Genomic DNA, 17163 nt, shown 5'->3' on the forward strand with positions numbered 1-17163 from the left:
TCAACGCTTTGCTAGTATAGATCAAATTATGATAGCAAAGCAGGCATCTGCCCTTCTAGAGCAACAAAACAGTAGTCCTGATAAAGAAAAAGAGGTAGAAAAGCTAGCAGCAGAAGTAGCAGCCAAAACCCTACAATCTATGTGTAGTGAGTGGCAATTGTAGTTATGCTGAATCAATTATCGCGATTTTTTGAGGGGTGAAGGATTTCTGCGCAGTGTCTCATATCCCCGGGTGTCTCGGAACCCCATGCGCTAGCTTAACAGGATAGAAATTAGACGAGGTTGATCGTAGTGCTCTCCTTATCCTCCCAACCTTTAATTCATCGCGAGACCTCGGTATTGAAGCCCAATGTAGGGGGGCGGCGGCAGAGCTGGTGAGGCCTAGCGCGGTTGTCGGAGGCGGCGTTGGCGGAGGCTTTCACCACCCTATCCTCAACCCCCCGTATCCCCACCAAAGTGCCAGACATCGGGACAAAACGTATACGAGGAGGACTGCAGAGCACTCTTTATCCTCCCAGAAATTTTGTTTGTTGCAAAATCTTGGTGTTGAGGCCCGATACAGGGGTATGAGGGTGGACCAGGTGAGGCTTCGGCGCTTGATGTTCGCGCGGCGGGCAGACAACTTTCGAACGCTCACCCACACGTATCTCCCCACCCACAAAACCTATCGCAACGATAAATAAACCACGAGAACGCTCTTGACGAGCTAATCATCTGCAGCATTTTCGTATAGCGAAATACTGGCCTCGAGAAACCGTACCGGGCCGTCGAGGGGAGCTCCGAAGCGCCTTTCGCCAGCGCGAACGATCCACGATACCGACAACGCCCTCCTACAGCGATCACGACCCCCTACGACCGGAATAACAGCATGGAAGGCGAGTGATACTCTAGCTGCAGCTCGCTAGTGGACGTACACGGCAACGGCGACGCTCCTGTTGCTCTCGCATGCCCATGGCGGTTGCAAATGGGCCTCAAACAGTGATTGCGACCCACAAAGAACCGAATAACCACATGAGAGGCGGATTACCTCCGCTGCAGCTCAGTAGGACATGTGTGTTACAATAGTAACGTTCTTGTTACATGCGGACGCCCGCAGCGGTCGCGAATGGGCTCAAGGCCTCCTCCGACTGTTTGGTTGCGGGATCTAACCCCTTCGTCGCCAGGCTCAACACCATGGCAAGCACTGTCGGTTGCCCCTTTCGGTCCATAGCAGGCGCGTTTTATTCTGTGTGCAGGTCGTACTCTTGCAACATCGAGCGGATCTTAAGATATACCCCGATGATCGCGACCTGAGTTCAGCACGAACCCACGCCCGACGCGATAGGCATACTGCATACCCGCAGCGGCAAACAAAAATGTAATTCGCCCAGCGTACAGCCCGAATCGAATCGTGCCGCCCTGTCATCCTCGTAACGGTCCATAATTACGGCATCTTGCGGGATCAGCGTCGAGCCTGAATGCTCGGATAAGTTATCTCTGCGGCGTTGTCCTGCAGGCATACCGCGCTGTTGCACCCTTTCGACGGGCACTGCACATAACCACGATCGAACAGAAGCAGACAGGAATCGAATCGGTCTTCAAACGTCGGAGATGCGAAGGGTCAATCGCACTCTTCAGGGTTATCTTGAGGTATCCCGACTGTATCGGCGTTCCTTGTAGGCGACGGTCTTAAACAAGCCCGATAATGTCTCAATCGATCTCGAAAGACACGGACGGCCTATCATTCCTCTTAAATGGCCCTGCTGCGACCCCGGCATCTAGCATACACCTTTCTGTTTTTCGACTTCGAAGGTGTTTGGTCGCTACAGAAGGGCCTCTTACCCTGCCTTGATTTGTACTAACCATCCAGCTGCTCCTGAGCTTAGAATGGGAGCCTAGACTTTGAAGAAGAAGAATCTGGATCTTGAATAACCTGGGACCTTCAATAACCTGGACCTTGGACTCTGGACCTGGAATCCTGGATTTTCGTTAAACCTGCCTTCCCTTGAGCTGGTTTACCAGTTGCATCCCAGCTCTTTCGCGTGACCGTAGCAGACAAGAAGGCCAAGTATGCAGCACTCTTTTTCCTTCTCAGTCAAGTCAAGTCCTGCTCTAATAGATGTCTACTTAAACTTCAAGACCTTGGACATCGGCTATTCTGTTCGATCTTACATCGAATGGAGTGTACCTCCAGCGTGGGCTTGAAAAGAGATAATTAATGGATGAAAGACATCGCCCTTCGACAGGTACCAGGTGGTTCCCTATAAGATGCTTGTCAGCTTTCACCAATTTGTCGAACGAGTCGAGTACTTATGTGTCGACGTTCAAAGTCGAGGTCGAGGCAGCTGCCGGTCGAAAATCACGAAGTTTCTTTGTGGCGACATTGAGAACAACACCGCCAGCGAATTTGCGCAGCCGTGACGCCATGTACATATCACGGCATCCTGACAGCCTCCGTGTTGTCGGTATTGGGTTCGCGAGACCTCGACTGTCATGTGCTGTATTTTCGTGGCATATAAAGGTCCTTCAACGCCTACTGAGCTCACCCTCGAGGCGGCAAGTACCCCCCTTGTAAGACATCGAAAGCGGCGCTCTGCTAGCCATAGCTATGGCGTAGCGAATCTTTGTCACAGCCGGCCTCCACCGCCTGGATGCCAGAGAACAACCCGGGTAGAACGATAGCAAGTCATTGCACTGGATTGTATGGCACAGCGTAATCTCCGCTCCATAGTATACCTGCTCGAGCATCTCGCGGTTTCGTGGTGCCGGTCTTTCACCTCGCTCGGCGTTGGTCTCGTGGGACGTCGCTCTGCCCGTACGCTATTCGCCGACTCGAGTAGGAGTACCAGAAGCTCTTGTGCCTGTTTGAAAAGTACAATGTAGCCTCCGCCGCCTCAAAGTTACCCATTAATGACTTGGCGTGTTGTGGTCCCGGTCGTAGACCTCCGCTTGCGTCGACATTGGCCTGCGGGATGCCGGTCTGCCCATACGCCACCCCCCAATTCGAGCGGAAATGCCAAACGTTATTGCGCCATATTATAAAGCTCAGTATGTCCTCCGTCGCCTCTTAAATGCCACTTTATGGCTCCTGGAGTTGAGCACTTGGTTGTAAATCTCGTTGGTGTTGGTGTCGACCTGCGGGGTACCCCTCCACCTGTATGCGCACCCTCGACTCGAGTAGGAGTTCGAAAGTCGATGCGCTTTTTCGAACAGCTCTTTATGACCTCCGCCGCGTCCAAATAATCCCCTGAATGGTTTATGGTGTTGAGGGATCGGTCGTGAAGCTCGTTCGCATGTGCCACTGACCGTACGCTGGATGCCCCGCGGCCTGTTGTTCGCCCGCAACGTCGAACCTGGAGCTCAAAAATTCACCGGGGAGACTGCAACGCGTCAAATATATCTTCCCAAGGCTTGTTATCCTTGTTTGACCCCTTTATGTTGAGGAATCGCCCCGGGGGCTCGGTGGTTGCTGACGGCGATCGCTCTGTGCCGCGGCTCCACGCAAATCTCGCCCGCCACGCCGAATCTAAAGATCAAAATTAGCTGCGGAGCATCTCGAGGTCTCAAATGATCCTTGCTAAGGCCTGTTGTCCTAATGCGACCCGTTGGTTTTGAGGGTTTGGCCGCGGAGTTGGTGATTGGTGTTTGCGTCGGCTTGATGGATACCCCTCCGGCCAGATCTCGCCCACCACGTACATTATAGCGCCAGAAATAAGTTGTGGAGAACCGCGAGACTCCAGAAAAGCTCTTCCAGGTCGAATTACCCCCCCTTTACGATCCCTTGGTGTTGAGGGACAGGCTGGGAAGTAGGTTGTTTGTATTTGCGTCGGCCCCAGGAGCCCCCTCCGCCTGCAACTCGCCCACCATGCCGAAATATAAGACAAAAAATAGATGCCGAGAATTGCAAGGAGTCAAACATTCATCGCAAGGTTGAATTGCCCCTTTACGACCTCTTGCTGCTGCGAGATAGGCCGACGAACGTGCTGGTGCGGGGCTGTTCTGGCGCGACAAGGCGGCGGAGTGAGAGAGGAGCGCGCCCACGCACAACAAACGCATCCCTACCGCAAGTGGCACCGCAAATGCGGCCTCCGGTCGTCTGGCAGTACGCACGTAGATGGGATGATATCGCCTACGTCAAGCAAACTCTATACGGACAAATCCCGCGCACGTATCTACGTAGATTAAGACACAAGATGCGATACCAGCTTGGAAACATGAGTATCAAGCGTTCGACCATAACAGACGCATGCCCACCGCAAATTGTACCAGAAATGCAGCATCAGGCAGTCGGGAAATGCGCACGTAAATGGATGAGATGTAAGCTACAACAAGGGCATTCCGCCGCAATACAGCCTCCATTAGCATGGCATCGCGAATGTCGTTGGGATGACAAAGCCTACTTCAAAACACAGCTAGGTGCACACAAATCAGGCGCATCAACCTACTTTGAGGCCCCAAGATGCAAATGGTAACTTGATACAACGAGTGTCGAGTGCGTCTGCCCGCAACGAGTGCATGCTGTCAACAAGCACTCTGATTGAAGCATGCAGCAGTGTAGTGATGGCAATCTAGCGATGCTGTCGTAGAGGGGATCGTGCTGGCTACGTCAAATTCACGGCTACGCGTAAGTCTTGTGGATGCCGATTCCATCATTGTCAGCCTGGGTCAACTTAACGCTCACAATGCCGTGTGCGAGCCTACGCAACCCTAGGCTCATGCTGCACTTCATGCAATCACCCGATGTCGTCCTGTTGTTCTTATAGCCATTCCGCGTTTCTGGATATCGTCCTGTTCACGGCTTTGCAGCACATCATACCTCTGGGCGTGGTGTTGACTTGGTGAGGGGATATTGCACCCGCGTATCTCGATCGTACAACTCTCAGGTAACCACCCAGGCCCTTCACCACCCCCACCAAAGTACAACATCCTTTACTGGATGGATATTCGTATCTCAAGTTGCCAAAGATTCTCAATGTCAAGTTGTCGGTGGCGTCATCTACCGATCACCGCTGGCAGAGTGGTCAAGCAGCGCTAACTCGTGTACAGATGAAAGGAGATCCTACCTTCGAACCGCAGTCGCACCTTCTTTTTGCGAACTTCGCTTTTTTGCTGTGCCCTGCTATATAAGCATTCCCAGGAGGATTCTGGGCGGCCAGCGCTGAGCACTGGCATTTTACTTGTCAATTACTTCGTTTTTGCCTCTTGTCGCCGCTTCAAGGTCGGCATATACAAGAACGTCTTTCCTTGGTGGGTATATATATCTTACAATTGGGAAGTTTTCCTAATGCTAAGTCGTCGGTGGCGTCCATCCACTGATCACCGCTGGCAGAGTGGTGAACGGTGCTAACTGTCTAAAGGTGGCCATCTACACGTCCCGAGTTCGAAAAGCAGCCTCGATCGAAACATACAACTTCTTTTTGCTATTTTTTGCGGCACAACTACCACGCGTGGCTCCAGGATACCGACAACAATGCACTCGGACCACATGAGCGGCGAGGATCGCTTTTTGCCTTCCTGCCATACCTGAGTTTTGTTACACTCCTCCGAGATCATTGGCGGTCCTGTGGCGACTTTGCAACCCACGAGGTGCAGAGATACCATCGCTACCTCTGAGCCTGAACTCGCTCTTACATGCTTGCAGGCCGTTCTGGGGCGACTTTGCAATGTGCAAGATGCCGAAATCGCGATCCTGGGGAAGCCACACCATCCACCACTGCGCCTGGGTGCTTCATGAAAGCGATGGCTTCCCCTCGGCCTGGCACCTGCCGTCAGGGAACCCAATCAAGTTCTACAGCGCTCTTCTTATCCTCTGGGCTATTTGAGGTGATCTTTTGAGGCGGAAGACGCTCCGCAGGACACCTTACGGATGATGCTACTTCCAGTGAGACACAGGCTTTCTGCAGTTTCCAAGTGGCGGCGGTCCTTGCACGATCGGGCTGCAGACATGCCCATCGAAGGCCACACCTTGATTTCACCATCACTGTGTAAGTATTATGACTGTAAGCTCGCCTATATATCAAGCAAGCTTGGGATGATGAGCACATGACGATCAAGACAGTTAAGCAGACACAAGAGGTGCACAAGGTTGGTGGCAGAAAGCCTTTTGATTGATTCTATGAGACAATTGTGAAGACCATTCGTATTCGATCGACCATGTTGGGAAAAAGGTCAGCCAGATCCATCCATCAGATGACGAGAACATTGTCTGCCATCAGTCGCATCGCATCGCGACAGTAGAGGAATCCGAAACAGACAAGGACAGAAAATCGGCTGAAGAAGAAGAAAAGAAAACGCCAGGCGCCTTCCATGCATCAAGTCGTCAGTAACATAACGTCATGACATGATGTACAACCAGATATGCAGTTCGACACGACGGTGTCTGGCAGGAAAGCAACAACAAAGGAAAGCACTGGACGATCAGTCAGTGATCGTGAGTGCCATGCCCGAGATGGACGTATATCGCGCTGAGGCGTCGTGATCGAGTAAAGAAAGAAACAAAGGAAATGGTCGAAATGATCGAAATACGGCATCGCCGAATAGAGTAAATATCGGAAACATTATACGCGTTTGGTATATGTGCCGTTAAGACGCCAGTGCAAGGCCAGAGCAAGTTGAGCGACTACTCCAAGTCACCAAGCTCGTCGCCGTTCTGGTAGTAGCTGACGTTGTTGTACGCATCATTGCTGGTGTAGGAAGGGCCAGCAGCGTACGCGTACATTGGGATTGGCGGAGTGGCCACATAGGCTTGCGAGGCAGTAGGGCGGGCAATCACACCGGGATCCGCGGACCGCCCCATGAAGGTCGGCGAGCCGTTCTCGCCAAGCAGTTGCTGAGCCAGGCGGAGCGGGATGTACTCGAAAGTCACCATGCCGGACTGTGCGGGACCGAATTGCGCATGGAAAAGCTGCTCAACCGTGCGCTTCGACGGCTCCGAGAAACCTTTGAAAGTGGGAGGGTGTCCGTACTGGCTGTACATATGGACCATATCGCGAGGGGTGCCACGATCGTAGGAGCTCATATGCGCACGATCGATGCTCTGATGGACGACACCGGTCGGAGGGAACAGGCCAACGGTACGGGCGCTATCGATCGAACGCTGGAACTTCGACCAGTTGTCGGGATCCGGAAACTTGACCTCAACGCCGGTCTTGCGGATATTCTGGTTGATCCAAGCCTCTTCCTTGGTGATGAAGAGGCGGGGACGGCAGTAAGGGGTCTGCTGCATGACTGAAGAGTTGCGGAACTTCTGCACAAGGGCCTCACGTCCTTGGATCGTCGCATATGATAGCTCGGCGTTCTTGGACGAACGGTAGCCCGGCCAACCGCGATGCTCGACCTTGTCAAGCATGGAGATCATTCCGGTCATGTCCACGAAGTTGATGAAGGCATATCCGACATTGTGTCCGGACTTGAAGTCGATGCGAAGATATATGAAGTCATAAGTGCCAAAGCATACGCGATCGAGCAGCGTCTTGAGCGACATCTGGACAAAGTCAGCAAGTTCAAGGTAGACTTTGAAATAAGGTCAACTTACCCAGTCCAGCTTGTTCGGAATGTTTCGTAGCATGATGGTAGTGCGGACATCGGAGCCGGCAACGATCCTCGATCGATAAACCTTGTTGTGTGCGCCATCGCGCTCCTCGCGGGGCTCCATGGTAGGCGCATTCACGAGGGGCGCGTGACGAAACTCCATGAAGCGGCCTTTGTCGTCGACACGAGGGAGGCGACGGTGCGGTGAGTTCGGGGGACGAGGACCGGTCCAGTTCTCGGAGCGGATGATGTTCCATGACCACAAACCCTGGGAACTGTTAACATGGAGCGAAGCAGATGATGAGACAGGAACACTTACATGCTGGTCCATACGGGTCAAAGGCGTCTCAAGAAGACTAGCCCGAGTGCGGTTGGCCACCTCCACAGAGTAGAATTCGAAGCGGAAGACAAACGCCATCAAGTTCTGGTCAGTTGAAACGTGGACGAAGTCGCGAATTGGTCCAAAGCGGGACAGAGCAGCCTCAAGATCGTCGTGCATACCCTTCAGGTCGTTGAGGGAGAACATAATGGGCAGAGTGTCCACAACCGGAGCGGCTTGAACTTCGACACGGATCTGTCCCTCGAACTCATCGATGGCCGCAGTGTCCTGCGACTTCGCGATGGCGAACGTATAATTGTCGACATAGCAGCAGCGGAACAAGTGCTGCTCCAGGATCAGCTTTCCAGCTCCGGCGTCCTGGAGATTATCGAAGCGGAGGTAGACGCCCCGGCTGTAAATAGGGACACACATGTCGAAGACGGCGTACTGGGAGAAGGTCAATGAAGTGAAGCAAAGAAGGGACATGGTGATACATACCTCCTTCATCTTGTCCTGGACCTTCGCCAACTCTGTCTCGTGGTCCGAGCCTGCCTCGATGTCACGATTGCCATCTGGAATGAGTTGAACGAGAACGTAACGTGAAATGAAATCACGGCTAGCGGTTTCGATCTCGTTGACAAAGACCGGGAGGTCATGGGGCTGCGGATTGAGACCGTGGTAAGCAGTGTGACGAATGGCTGGAATCTCGATAACAGGCTTCTTGCCGGCCGCCTTGCTGGACTCCGGAACTGCGGTACGACCGCCCTTGCGAACAGCCTCCGGGGTGTACAACGTGGGGTCGGTACCAGCGAAAGGGCTGGACGGCGGACCGCGCGTGGAGGAAGAAGGAGGGGGAGAGTGGTTGGGAGACATTGTGTGAGACAATGTGATGTTGGAGAAAGATGTGAAAGGGCACAAGAGTACAAGAGGAGGTATGATGGTCAACACTAGTCGGCAAGTGCCAAGCTCGGACCAAGGATGGGGTGAAAGAGTCGGAAGATGGTGCGGAGGGAAGAGAGAAAAGTGTCGAGGAGCAAGAGAGTCATGGCCTTATACTCCACGAAGATGACGCTGGCTTGGCGACCCACCGCGGTACCGTTGTCGACCCTTGTCGACGATGATGGCCCTTGCACTCACGGTCTACGGTGAGTGCTGAGTGGGACGAGGCGTGCTGGAGGGAAGTTCTGAACGAGGTGTCTACCCTCTCCTGGCGACAGCTCTACACGCAGGGGGTGTTTTTGCACCGGAGTTATGTCATTCGAAAGCCCTCGTCGAGTTGTCCTTCCTCAGCGACTTCCAGGGCTGAAGGTGAAGGTTTGTGGGTGTGCAGGCCTGCAGCAGCATCGCTCACATCTTGGTGTTCTCTCGCGAAGCCAGCACAGCATCGTCTACTCACTCAATTAGCGGCTCCCGAACGGCCGAAAGGGGCAAGGCCAGCGTCGTGGACGGAGGGAGCCGCAACAACGTGTGGGGCCCCAGGGCAAGAAGCCCATATCAGGAGGCCCTGATTGGAGCGCCGAGGAGCACCTGTGAGGGCAGAATGGGAGCCTCCGCGCGATGAGATCGAGCGGTGAGGGCAGGCAGGTCACGCCATCGCAGGGATACGCCGGGCGCGGTCTATAGGCGCTGAGCGTGGAAGCCGGTAGGACTGGCCTGAACGATGAGCAGAAGCCTGGCGAAGCTCGGCCAGGCGTGCAGCTCCTGTACAGCGGTGCGCCCGACGCCCGATGTCTCTAGTGCGTGAAGTGTGCTGCCTGAGGAGCAGCGGGCGCGCTGAGGAGAGACAGAGCAGCGGGGAACCTCCAAGGGAGGCACGAACGTCAGCACGCCGGCCACCTGCCCTACCATCTGGAATAAGGCACACAAGCACGCCAGCGCGGCCCCTCGAAGCTGGGAGTGCGCACACGCTGTTCAAAGTGGATGTGGCATGACACACGATCCCCGAGGCTGGCTGTGGCCTCAGTACGAGTGGATTGTGAGAGTCAAGAAGACCGGGAGCCAGACGAAGCCTTATAAGGCATGCCCATGCATCCACTCTGCTCTAGCGTCATTGTCCGAAGTAAGAGAATTCGGGCGAGGCCGTGTAGAGAGCGCCTCCCCAAGTAAGAGATGCCAGACAAGCTGCCGAAGAGGCTCCCACATACATCCAGCTGTCACCATAGTATCACCAGAGATTACATCAAGTGCTGCGGACGCGTCGCTTGAGATGTAAAGCATCAGGCCGTGTTCTGTATGGCTGCTGTCATGGCCAGCCAGAGTCTATCTATTCGCAGTTCCGATCCGCCTTCAAACACCCAAACTCGTCCGTTTCGACCTTTCAAGCGTCCAAGAATCACAAGGCGTCCATTTTCGATACCCAGACATTTGTTCACAATATTACCCCTATCCTTATGTAAGCCATCCGAGCGCTCAGCGCGGCTGTTGCATTAGGCGCGCAGCCACCTCGTATCCGATGGGGCGGCCCCGTAGTGCGTTCCCCGCCACCACAACACTTTGTACCAAGTATTCTCCTGCCAGTGTACTCTTCCTAGCTTCGTCGTTCTTGTGCCGGCCTTTTAGGTCGGCCTTGACCCCGTACACGGCGTGGGGACGATACACAATGCCGATAGCAAGGGGTTGGCCTTCCTGAGCAATCGCGCAAGGAGCCGTATCAACCCCAAGTTTATGACCTTGTTATCTTCAAATGCGCAATGCGTTTTGGCATCTCGGGGTCACGGTCGTGGTGGTGTAGGCTTGAGTTGGTCTCGGAGACTCGTCAGGGAGGCTGTCGCGCGCACCTGGGGGGGAAGTGACAATCTATGACTGGAATCAGTGACAACGAGGTCGCAATTTCTCAGGCGCATCTTGGTTGTTCCGCGATCGCCGTTGTGGTGCGCTATGCTCGATTCTGTTCTGAAGCTCTTGGACCGAGAAAGCCGGCAGTCGATCGTATCGCGTCGAGCGCGCAAACTCCCCAGCCTCTGTTGAGTCCAGATCCAGAACTCATTAGCTGTTGCGCTCCGCAGAAGTATTGATCTAGCTGCTCGCTCGAATGCTCTCGTTCTGCGCGGTCGCTCGAAAAAAGCTGGGGGCCACCCAGACTCACGCGGACAGGAAAGTGATGGCAGGGACCATCTGGCAGCTGTTAGTAAAGAAAAGCTTGAAGAGGCTTAAAATATTGCTTAGCTGGTTCCCGTTGAGATCCGAGCAGTTGTATGCTGGTTGTTCTGGCTGCCGTGGCTCCATTGGATTGGGTTGCGAGAAAGGGTAGGCACACCCGTCGACAGTAGAGAAGGAGCGCGACCTGGCAGGCGTCGACCCCCGCGAGTCGATGGCTAGGTTTCTCAAGAGGATTCTTCTGGGGGTATGCGGCGAACCTGCAGGCGGCCAGCTCCTGTGCTTGACGCCGCTCTCCAATCGGCGCCTGCAGCACCAGCGCCGGCGGTTGCTCATGCGCCCAGCATGCGCCACTCATACGGTAGCATAGAACAACCAGCAATGTGCCTCGGTATCTACGTGATCAAGAGACGCCAACGTACCTCCTGTTGTCGTATCGGCGTCGATGACACCCCAGGGCTGGGGTTCTGGGTTGATGTGGTGGCGCTGCCGGTGCTCGTGAGCGAAGCAGCAGAACAAACGACAGCAAGTCGAGCTCAGGCATGGAAGAATAGCTCCGGCAGCGTACTCGATGCCCGCAGACATTTGAGAGCAGGATACCCCTGAAACTCTGGCTACAGTCTGACAGCTGCGAGCGTCAGTTTCTCTGCGAGGAGACGATTGGCCTCCGCTGTGCGTGGACTGCCGTAGTTGGTGCACTCGATGTCCAGCTATGCGACTCTATAAATCGACAGACGACGGGATCCCATTTCCTGGCAGGCTCAGCATCACACGAAGCTCACCCTCGCATCTAGGACTACCCGTTAAAGACGCCCAAGGCCGAAGGCCAGCTCCTGAAGCGTTCGTTGCGTCCGTGTTTACTGTGTCTTCAGCTACACCGGGTCGCCGCTCGCACAGGCAGGCTTCCCGGGCGCTCTCATCCTGCAGTGAGCCTCTCCATAAACGTCGAGTAGTCGAATGGCCAGTTCATCGAAGAGCTCTCCATCAAGGGACCAGCCTGGCTCGAAGCTGAGTCTGGTAACACTTGATCTCTTCCCAAGCTGCACTCGTCGCGCTCCCGCTTCGAGCTTCAGTGCACGGACTATCAATATGTTGCTACCTGAAGCATTTGGCTCACTCGTTTGCCTTTCGTCCACACCGCAATTCGTCACAAAGTTTGCGTCCGCCTCCACGACTTTCTTGCCTGTGGCCCACTTCTCGAAGCCTATATTCCCATCCAAATCTATCCCTCGTACCCCCGCCATCATGGCCGACTTCGACCCCATTGACGATGGCGTCGACGACGCTGTCGAGAACGCCGCCGCGCTGGCGAACTGCTGGCTGACTCACTTGCGCGACTTCGACTGCAGCACGACCAGGGGCGGCGTCACAGAGGTCCTCGCGGAGATTATCAGCGACGACTCCGACGACCTGATCGACTACGACGTTGTCGACAAGGCCGAGTGCTACACCAGGATGCTTGAAGCCAGCTCTGCCCTGCGCGACTGGCTCAAGTTTGAGCACCACACGAAGCCACTCATCGATTCCGGCTTCAGCAAACTCCACCTCGCGGTCAACGTCGCCGACTTCAAGGACACGGCGAAGAAATACAAGTAACACACGCCAATAGTAAGTGACCTAATAGCCAAGGGCAAATGGACTCTCTAACCAATTGCAGCGCCTGTCGCCCGCCGTCCCGGACTTGAGGTCCAAGGGCATTGTGTTCAAGGTTCCCTTCGGCTATCTGGCGGCCCGTTGCATGAACCTCGAGACTTCGGCCATGGACGGGACCGCCGTCGCCAGCGGCGAGATCGAGCTGAACGAGGACGGCAAGGCCGCGCGCTTTGGGCACCCGGTCGATCTCCGTCGTCACCTCCTACGCGGTAGAAACAGATTTAAGAAGGCCCTCGCCGCCTACCTCAGGGCCGCGATCGGCGGAGTGTACAACCATCTGGATGGGCGGAGTAGGCGCTGGAGGGGTGAAGGAGACTGGGTCCTAGTATGGCCTGGTGTTTAGGTCCGGGTAGCAGGATGATACCACATACTTATTTCTGGCGTCAAGTCTCCTTTCATGATTCTGTCGTCTCACAATAATGATTCAACGCATACGTGAATTTCTCTAGTGTTTGTATGACAATGGCCATTGACACTGACCTTTTCGCTGGTTCTTAGGAATCGGCACAGTGATGCGCTATCCTCGCAGCCTAGCCCTACCCACCCCCTTCACTTCGTTTGCAGCCCCCCGGTCGGTCCTGTTGTGGTTGTTTCTGTCCACTTAGCTCGGTTCCCGTCCACCAGCGTCTCCCTCTTTCTTGTCAACCGATAACGCCGATTCCTGCAACTCCTCTCCTGCTGCCGCTGAGAACGTCGTCGCTGTTGGCGCCTCTGCTCTCCTCGACGAGCGTGCCTACTTCTCCAACTACGGAACGGGCAACGACATCTGCGCTCCCGGACTCAACATCCCTTCCACCTGGATCAGTTCCGAGCACGCCACCAATAGAAGCATCACAACGGCTCGAACCTCTCGGTCTTCAAGGTAAGTAAGCACCCCTCCGATCCGGGCTTGACGTGGTGTCTCGACTTCGTCGTTTGCGCGCTCCAGGTTCAGTCAGGCTGCATCAAGGCAGGCTTTTTGCTCAGAGCGCATCTGGAGCTTCATTTCCGTTTCCTGCGGCGGCAGACGCAGCTCCTCTGGTTCCTTACGCTGCACTCACAAGTTTGACTGACTGACTTCATACTGGCTCAACATCACTCACGGCCGCTTCTCGGTCACCGCCGTAAGTATACCTCTGGCAGCTACCCACAAGAGCTACAACTCTGTGCCTCCGAGGACGAGCATCTTGACCCCTCCAATCTCATCCAGTCCCGGGGCTGGTACTCGGAGAACAGAGTTGCAGCTTCTCCTCCTCGGCTCCACAACCATATCCACAACTCCATGCTGACCATCTCTACTAGGCCACCATGCCCCTATTCGCCCCTCTCACCCTCTACACCGCTCACATCCTCCGTCTGCGCAACCTCATCCACCGGTGCATCAAGGCCCTCAACCGCGCCCGCCCCGCCTTCCTTGCCCTCCTCACGTCCTGCCCCGCCGACCCTTCGCCCGCCCAGCTCCACCCCTTCCTCAACTACGTCGAGATACGCTTCGCAATCGGCCTCAACATCCGGGAGTACTGGGCGTGGCGGGCGGTCCTTGCGGTGGTTAGGCGCTGGGGGGATACGGCTTGGTGGGTCGCGGGGCTGCTGTGGGCGGCGGTGGGGTGCTGGGTGCTGGGGAGGGGGGTGTAGAGGGTGATGAGCTTGACCTCGGAACACACACTAGCCCAGACATCTGTACCATGGCTGGACGTGGCTCGCCAACACCTTACATCGGAGAGGAGCACGGCAACTTTACGCACAACGACTTCATCCTCGACTTGGGCCTGAGGTCAGTAGAGCGGTCTCTCGGGCGGTCTTCTCAAAAGGCCTTCTGTTTTGTAGCATGCATGCATTTGGTGCGGATTTGGGGGTGGGAGAGCGTTTGTGCCCTTTTGATACCCACGGATAGGAAATGGAGTTTGGTCTTTCTGTCTCCTTGGAGCCTTGGTTGTGGTGATCGTGAAGTCTTGTCTTGAATCTTGCTAATGGTAATTGCAAGCTCGATTACACACTCGTGAATCCATTGTTGCTTCATGAACATCATCCAGCTCAAGCAATATCTAGATCACCTACTACAACCTTAGTCAGTCTCACTCCTTGCCCACGGTCTCCTTGTGCTCTGCGGCATTCGCCTTGATCGCCCTCTCAACCTCCGGCGTAAGACCCTGGTGCGTGGCTACGTGCTCCAACCCATCCTTCTCATCGCCTGTGCGGTACACAAGCTGGTGCGTGTTGTGATTGATATGGACATCATCGAGCGTAACAACGACGTCGTCACCAAAGATCCGTGCCATCTCTTCGAGAGGTATGCCTTTCGTCTCGGGCAGGAACTGCAACATGCGTCAGCACCGACTTTCCCCTTCGAAGATACAGTGACAGCAGTATGGTATGAACTCACGAAGTAGAAGAACACCGTGCCAAGTGCACAAATGATGATGAACACGAGATAGAACCTCCAGCCGATGTTTGCAAATGCTGTAGTCGTGGCTTGCAAGTATACCAGGTCAGTGAGCGCAACGGTGGCCATGCTGAGACAGACGCCCTTGGCACGGATGTGGTTGGGGAAGAGCTCCGAGTAGAAGACGACACCCGCGACGTCGACGCCCATGCTGTAGACTGCGAGGAAGAGATAGAACCTTGGAACGCAAGTCAGTAACCATGGTAAGACACTCTTGAGGAAGATGAGACCTACATCGCTACACCGGCTGCTAAGGCTGCTTTGTTTGTGGCTTCTTCGGCATAGGTGGCTACGATAGCTGCCTCGATGATGAGACATACACCGCAACCTGCGACACCGAAGAGCATGAGTGGTTTACGACCAACTTTGTCCATGAAGACAGCGCCGACTGCGTTGAAGACGATGCCGACGGAAATCCAGCCGCATTGGAGTTCGAGTTGTTGTTTCCTACCTTGAAGTCAGATACGTTGTCCAGGGCTTAGAAGACAAAGAGAACTTACGTGTCGAACCCCAATGTCGCGTACAATGTAGGACCATAGTTGTTGATGACCAAGACACCCGTTGATTGACCCACGAACGCAAAGCCCATGGCAAGCGCCGTCCTCCGTCGATACCCCTTCTTGGTAAACATGGCGATCCATCCCGGCTCCAGGGTGCGGTCGAGCTCCGTCTGCTTTCTCATCTGGTAAAATTCGCTTCGTGCAAACTCCTGCTCGGGGTCCCCCTTGACGCTGTGTAAGCGAAACACAATCTTCTCTGCTTCTTCTACACGGCCCTTCATGAGGAGGAATCGTGGCGACTCTGGAACGATGAAGATGATGGCAATCATCATGGCTGGCCAGAGAAGGGCGATTCCGAGCGGACCGCGCCACTTCGCAGCGTCGCTCTCAGCAAAGTAAAATGCCATGCCCGTGTAGCTGGCAATGGCGTACCCGAGCGCGATATTGACACCGTTCATGCCTACGAAGAATCCTCGGAGTCCAGGGGGCGCAAGTTCAGCCGAGTATGTTGGTGCTGTACTGTGTTAATGCTGCTTAGACAATAGACTATGCACTGTTCCACTTACTCACGGCCAAGAAGCCCCAGCTCCCCCAGCCCGCGATGAATCTGGCGGTAATCAGTTGACATGTTTACGCAAGGCCATCAATTCTATACGTACCTGGCTACGATGAACATCTCTATGTTTCGCGCACCACACAACATAGCCCCGCCTACGAGCGAGAAGATCGCGCAGTATAGAACGCCAGCTTTACGACCCCATCGATCCATGATGTAAGAGCTTGTAAGGATGCCTATGACAGCTCCAGCCTGAGGCGTATCAGTTCCGGCGGAGGTCTACAAGACTTCTGTGGGAGTGTCATACCTGGAAGACACCATTCATTGTTCCGATGAGGGCCTCAGCATTGCTGCTCAGCTTTCCTTCTGCATCCACGAGGCCCATATAGACCAGGAAAGGTGGCTCGCCTAACGTCACTCCGATCACTGATGCTGGGTGCCCGAAGGCTACCTGTCCGAGCGAGACAAGCCAGCATACTAGGAAGTTATATGCATTGAATTGTGATCTCTTCGACGGATGGACATTGATCTCGTCCGTCATGACGGGCAAAAGATTGTGAGATTGCAAAGATATCCAAGAATGGGAATTGGAGAAGAGACTTATTGTAAGTGATCTGAGGTAGTGAGGGTTTAAGCTATTTTATCTGCAGGCCAGGCAGAGATCCACGAGCTCGGTTCGACAAACGCATATACCGGGCCCAGTGAGCCGGTTCTATCGATTCAAACATCTCGAATCTCATTTTCCAGCCGTAGTGGCGTTAATATGGGCCAGTCTGGATGGGAGACTCGTACCAAGACCCGTCATCCTAGGCTGTGCTGGGCCTGGGATGCCATGACCAACGACCCCACAAGCTTCAACGTCAGCTGTCTTGTGGTGCAGTGACCTCTAGGCATACCAGTGCGTGAAGACCCACAACTTAGGACCCGGACTAAGACACGATGGCGTAAGGAAGGCGATCGCTGGCTTTCAAAATCCGGGGTACGGTAGAACTAGCATACCCGGGAGGGGCATGTTAAGATGTCGATGTTCAGATGATGACATTGTTGCAGTCGAGCATATGCTACATGAAGGTGTCCAAGTAGTTGGTCCTTGTAATCGATATCAACA

The 17163-nt window shown here is 54.6% G+C and overlaps 4 protein-coding genes across 4 annotated transcripts; 2 read left to right on the forward strand and 2 right to left on the reverse strand.

Annotated features, from left to right (window-relative positions):
- Positions 1–6598: 6598 nt before the first annotated feature.
- Positions 6599–8701, reverse strand: CC84DRAFT_1186790 (uncharacterized protein; the record flags this gene model as incomplete). Its single annotated transcript, XM_018180878.1, has 4 exons — positions 6599–6723; positions 6754–7462; positions 7514–8275; positions 8327–8701. The coding sequence occupies 4 exons, from the start codon at positions 8699–8701 to the stop codon at positions 6599–6601; spliced, it is 1971 nt and encodes a 656-aa protein (XP_018035942.1).
- A 2803-nt stretch (positions 8702–11504) lies between these two features.
- On the forward strand, positions 11505–12962 carry CC84DRAFT_1205349 (uncharacterized protein). Its single transcript, XM_018181969.1, has 2 exons — positions 11505–12532; positions 12582–12962. The coding sequence occupies exon 1, from the start codon at positions 11882–11884 to the stop codon at positions 12518–12520; it is 639 nt and encodes a 212-aa protein (XP_018035943.1). The 5' UTR covers positions 11505–11881; the 3' UTR covers positions 12521–12532; positions 12582–12962.
- A 902-nt stretch (positions 12963–13864) lies between these two features.
- CC84DRAFT_1216910 (uncharacterized protein) lies at positions 13865–14191 on the forward strand (the record flags this gene model as incomplete). The annotated part of the gene is made up of 1 exon (XM_018182846.1): positions 13865–14191. One exon carries the CDS (start codon positions 13865–13867, stop codon positions 14189–14191), a length of 327 nt encoding a protein of 108 aa, XP_018035944.1.
- Positions 14192–14631: 440 nt separating this feature from the next.
- CC84DRAFT_1186791 (MFS general substrate transporter) lies at positions 14632–16268 on the reverse strand (the record flags this gene model as incomplete). The annotated part of the gene is made up of 6 exons (XM_018180879.1): positions 14632–14871; positions 14940–15177; positions 15234–15446; positions 15500–16013; positions 16066–16106; positions 16159–16268. The coding sequence occupies 6 exons, from the start codon at positions 16266–16268 to the stop codon at positions 14632–14634; spliced, it is 1356 nt and encodes a 451-aa protein (XP_018035945.1).
- Positions 16269–17163: the final 895 nt, after the last annotated feature.

This window comes from Paraphaeosphaeria sporulosa (genome assembly GCF_001642045.1).
Source record: "Paraphaeosphaeria sporulosa strain AP3s5-JAC2a unplaced genomic scaffold CC84scaffold_5, whole genome shotgun sequence".
In the NCBI taxonomy this organism is placed as follows: domain Eukaryota; kingdom Fungi; phylum Ascomycota; class Dothideomycetes; order Pleosporales; family Didymosphaeriaceae; genus Paraphaeosphaeria; species Paraphaeosphaeria sporulosa.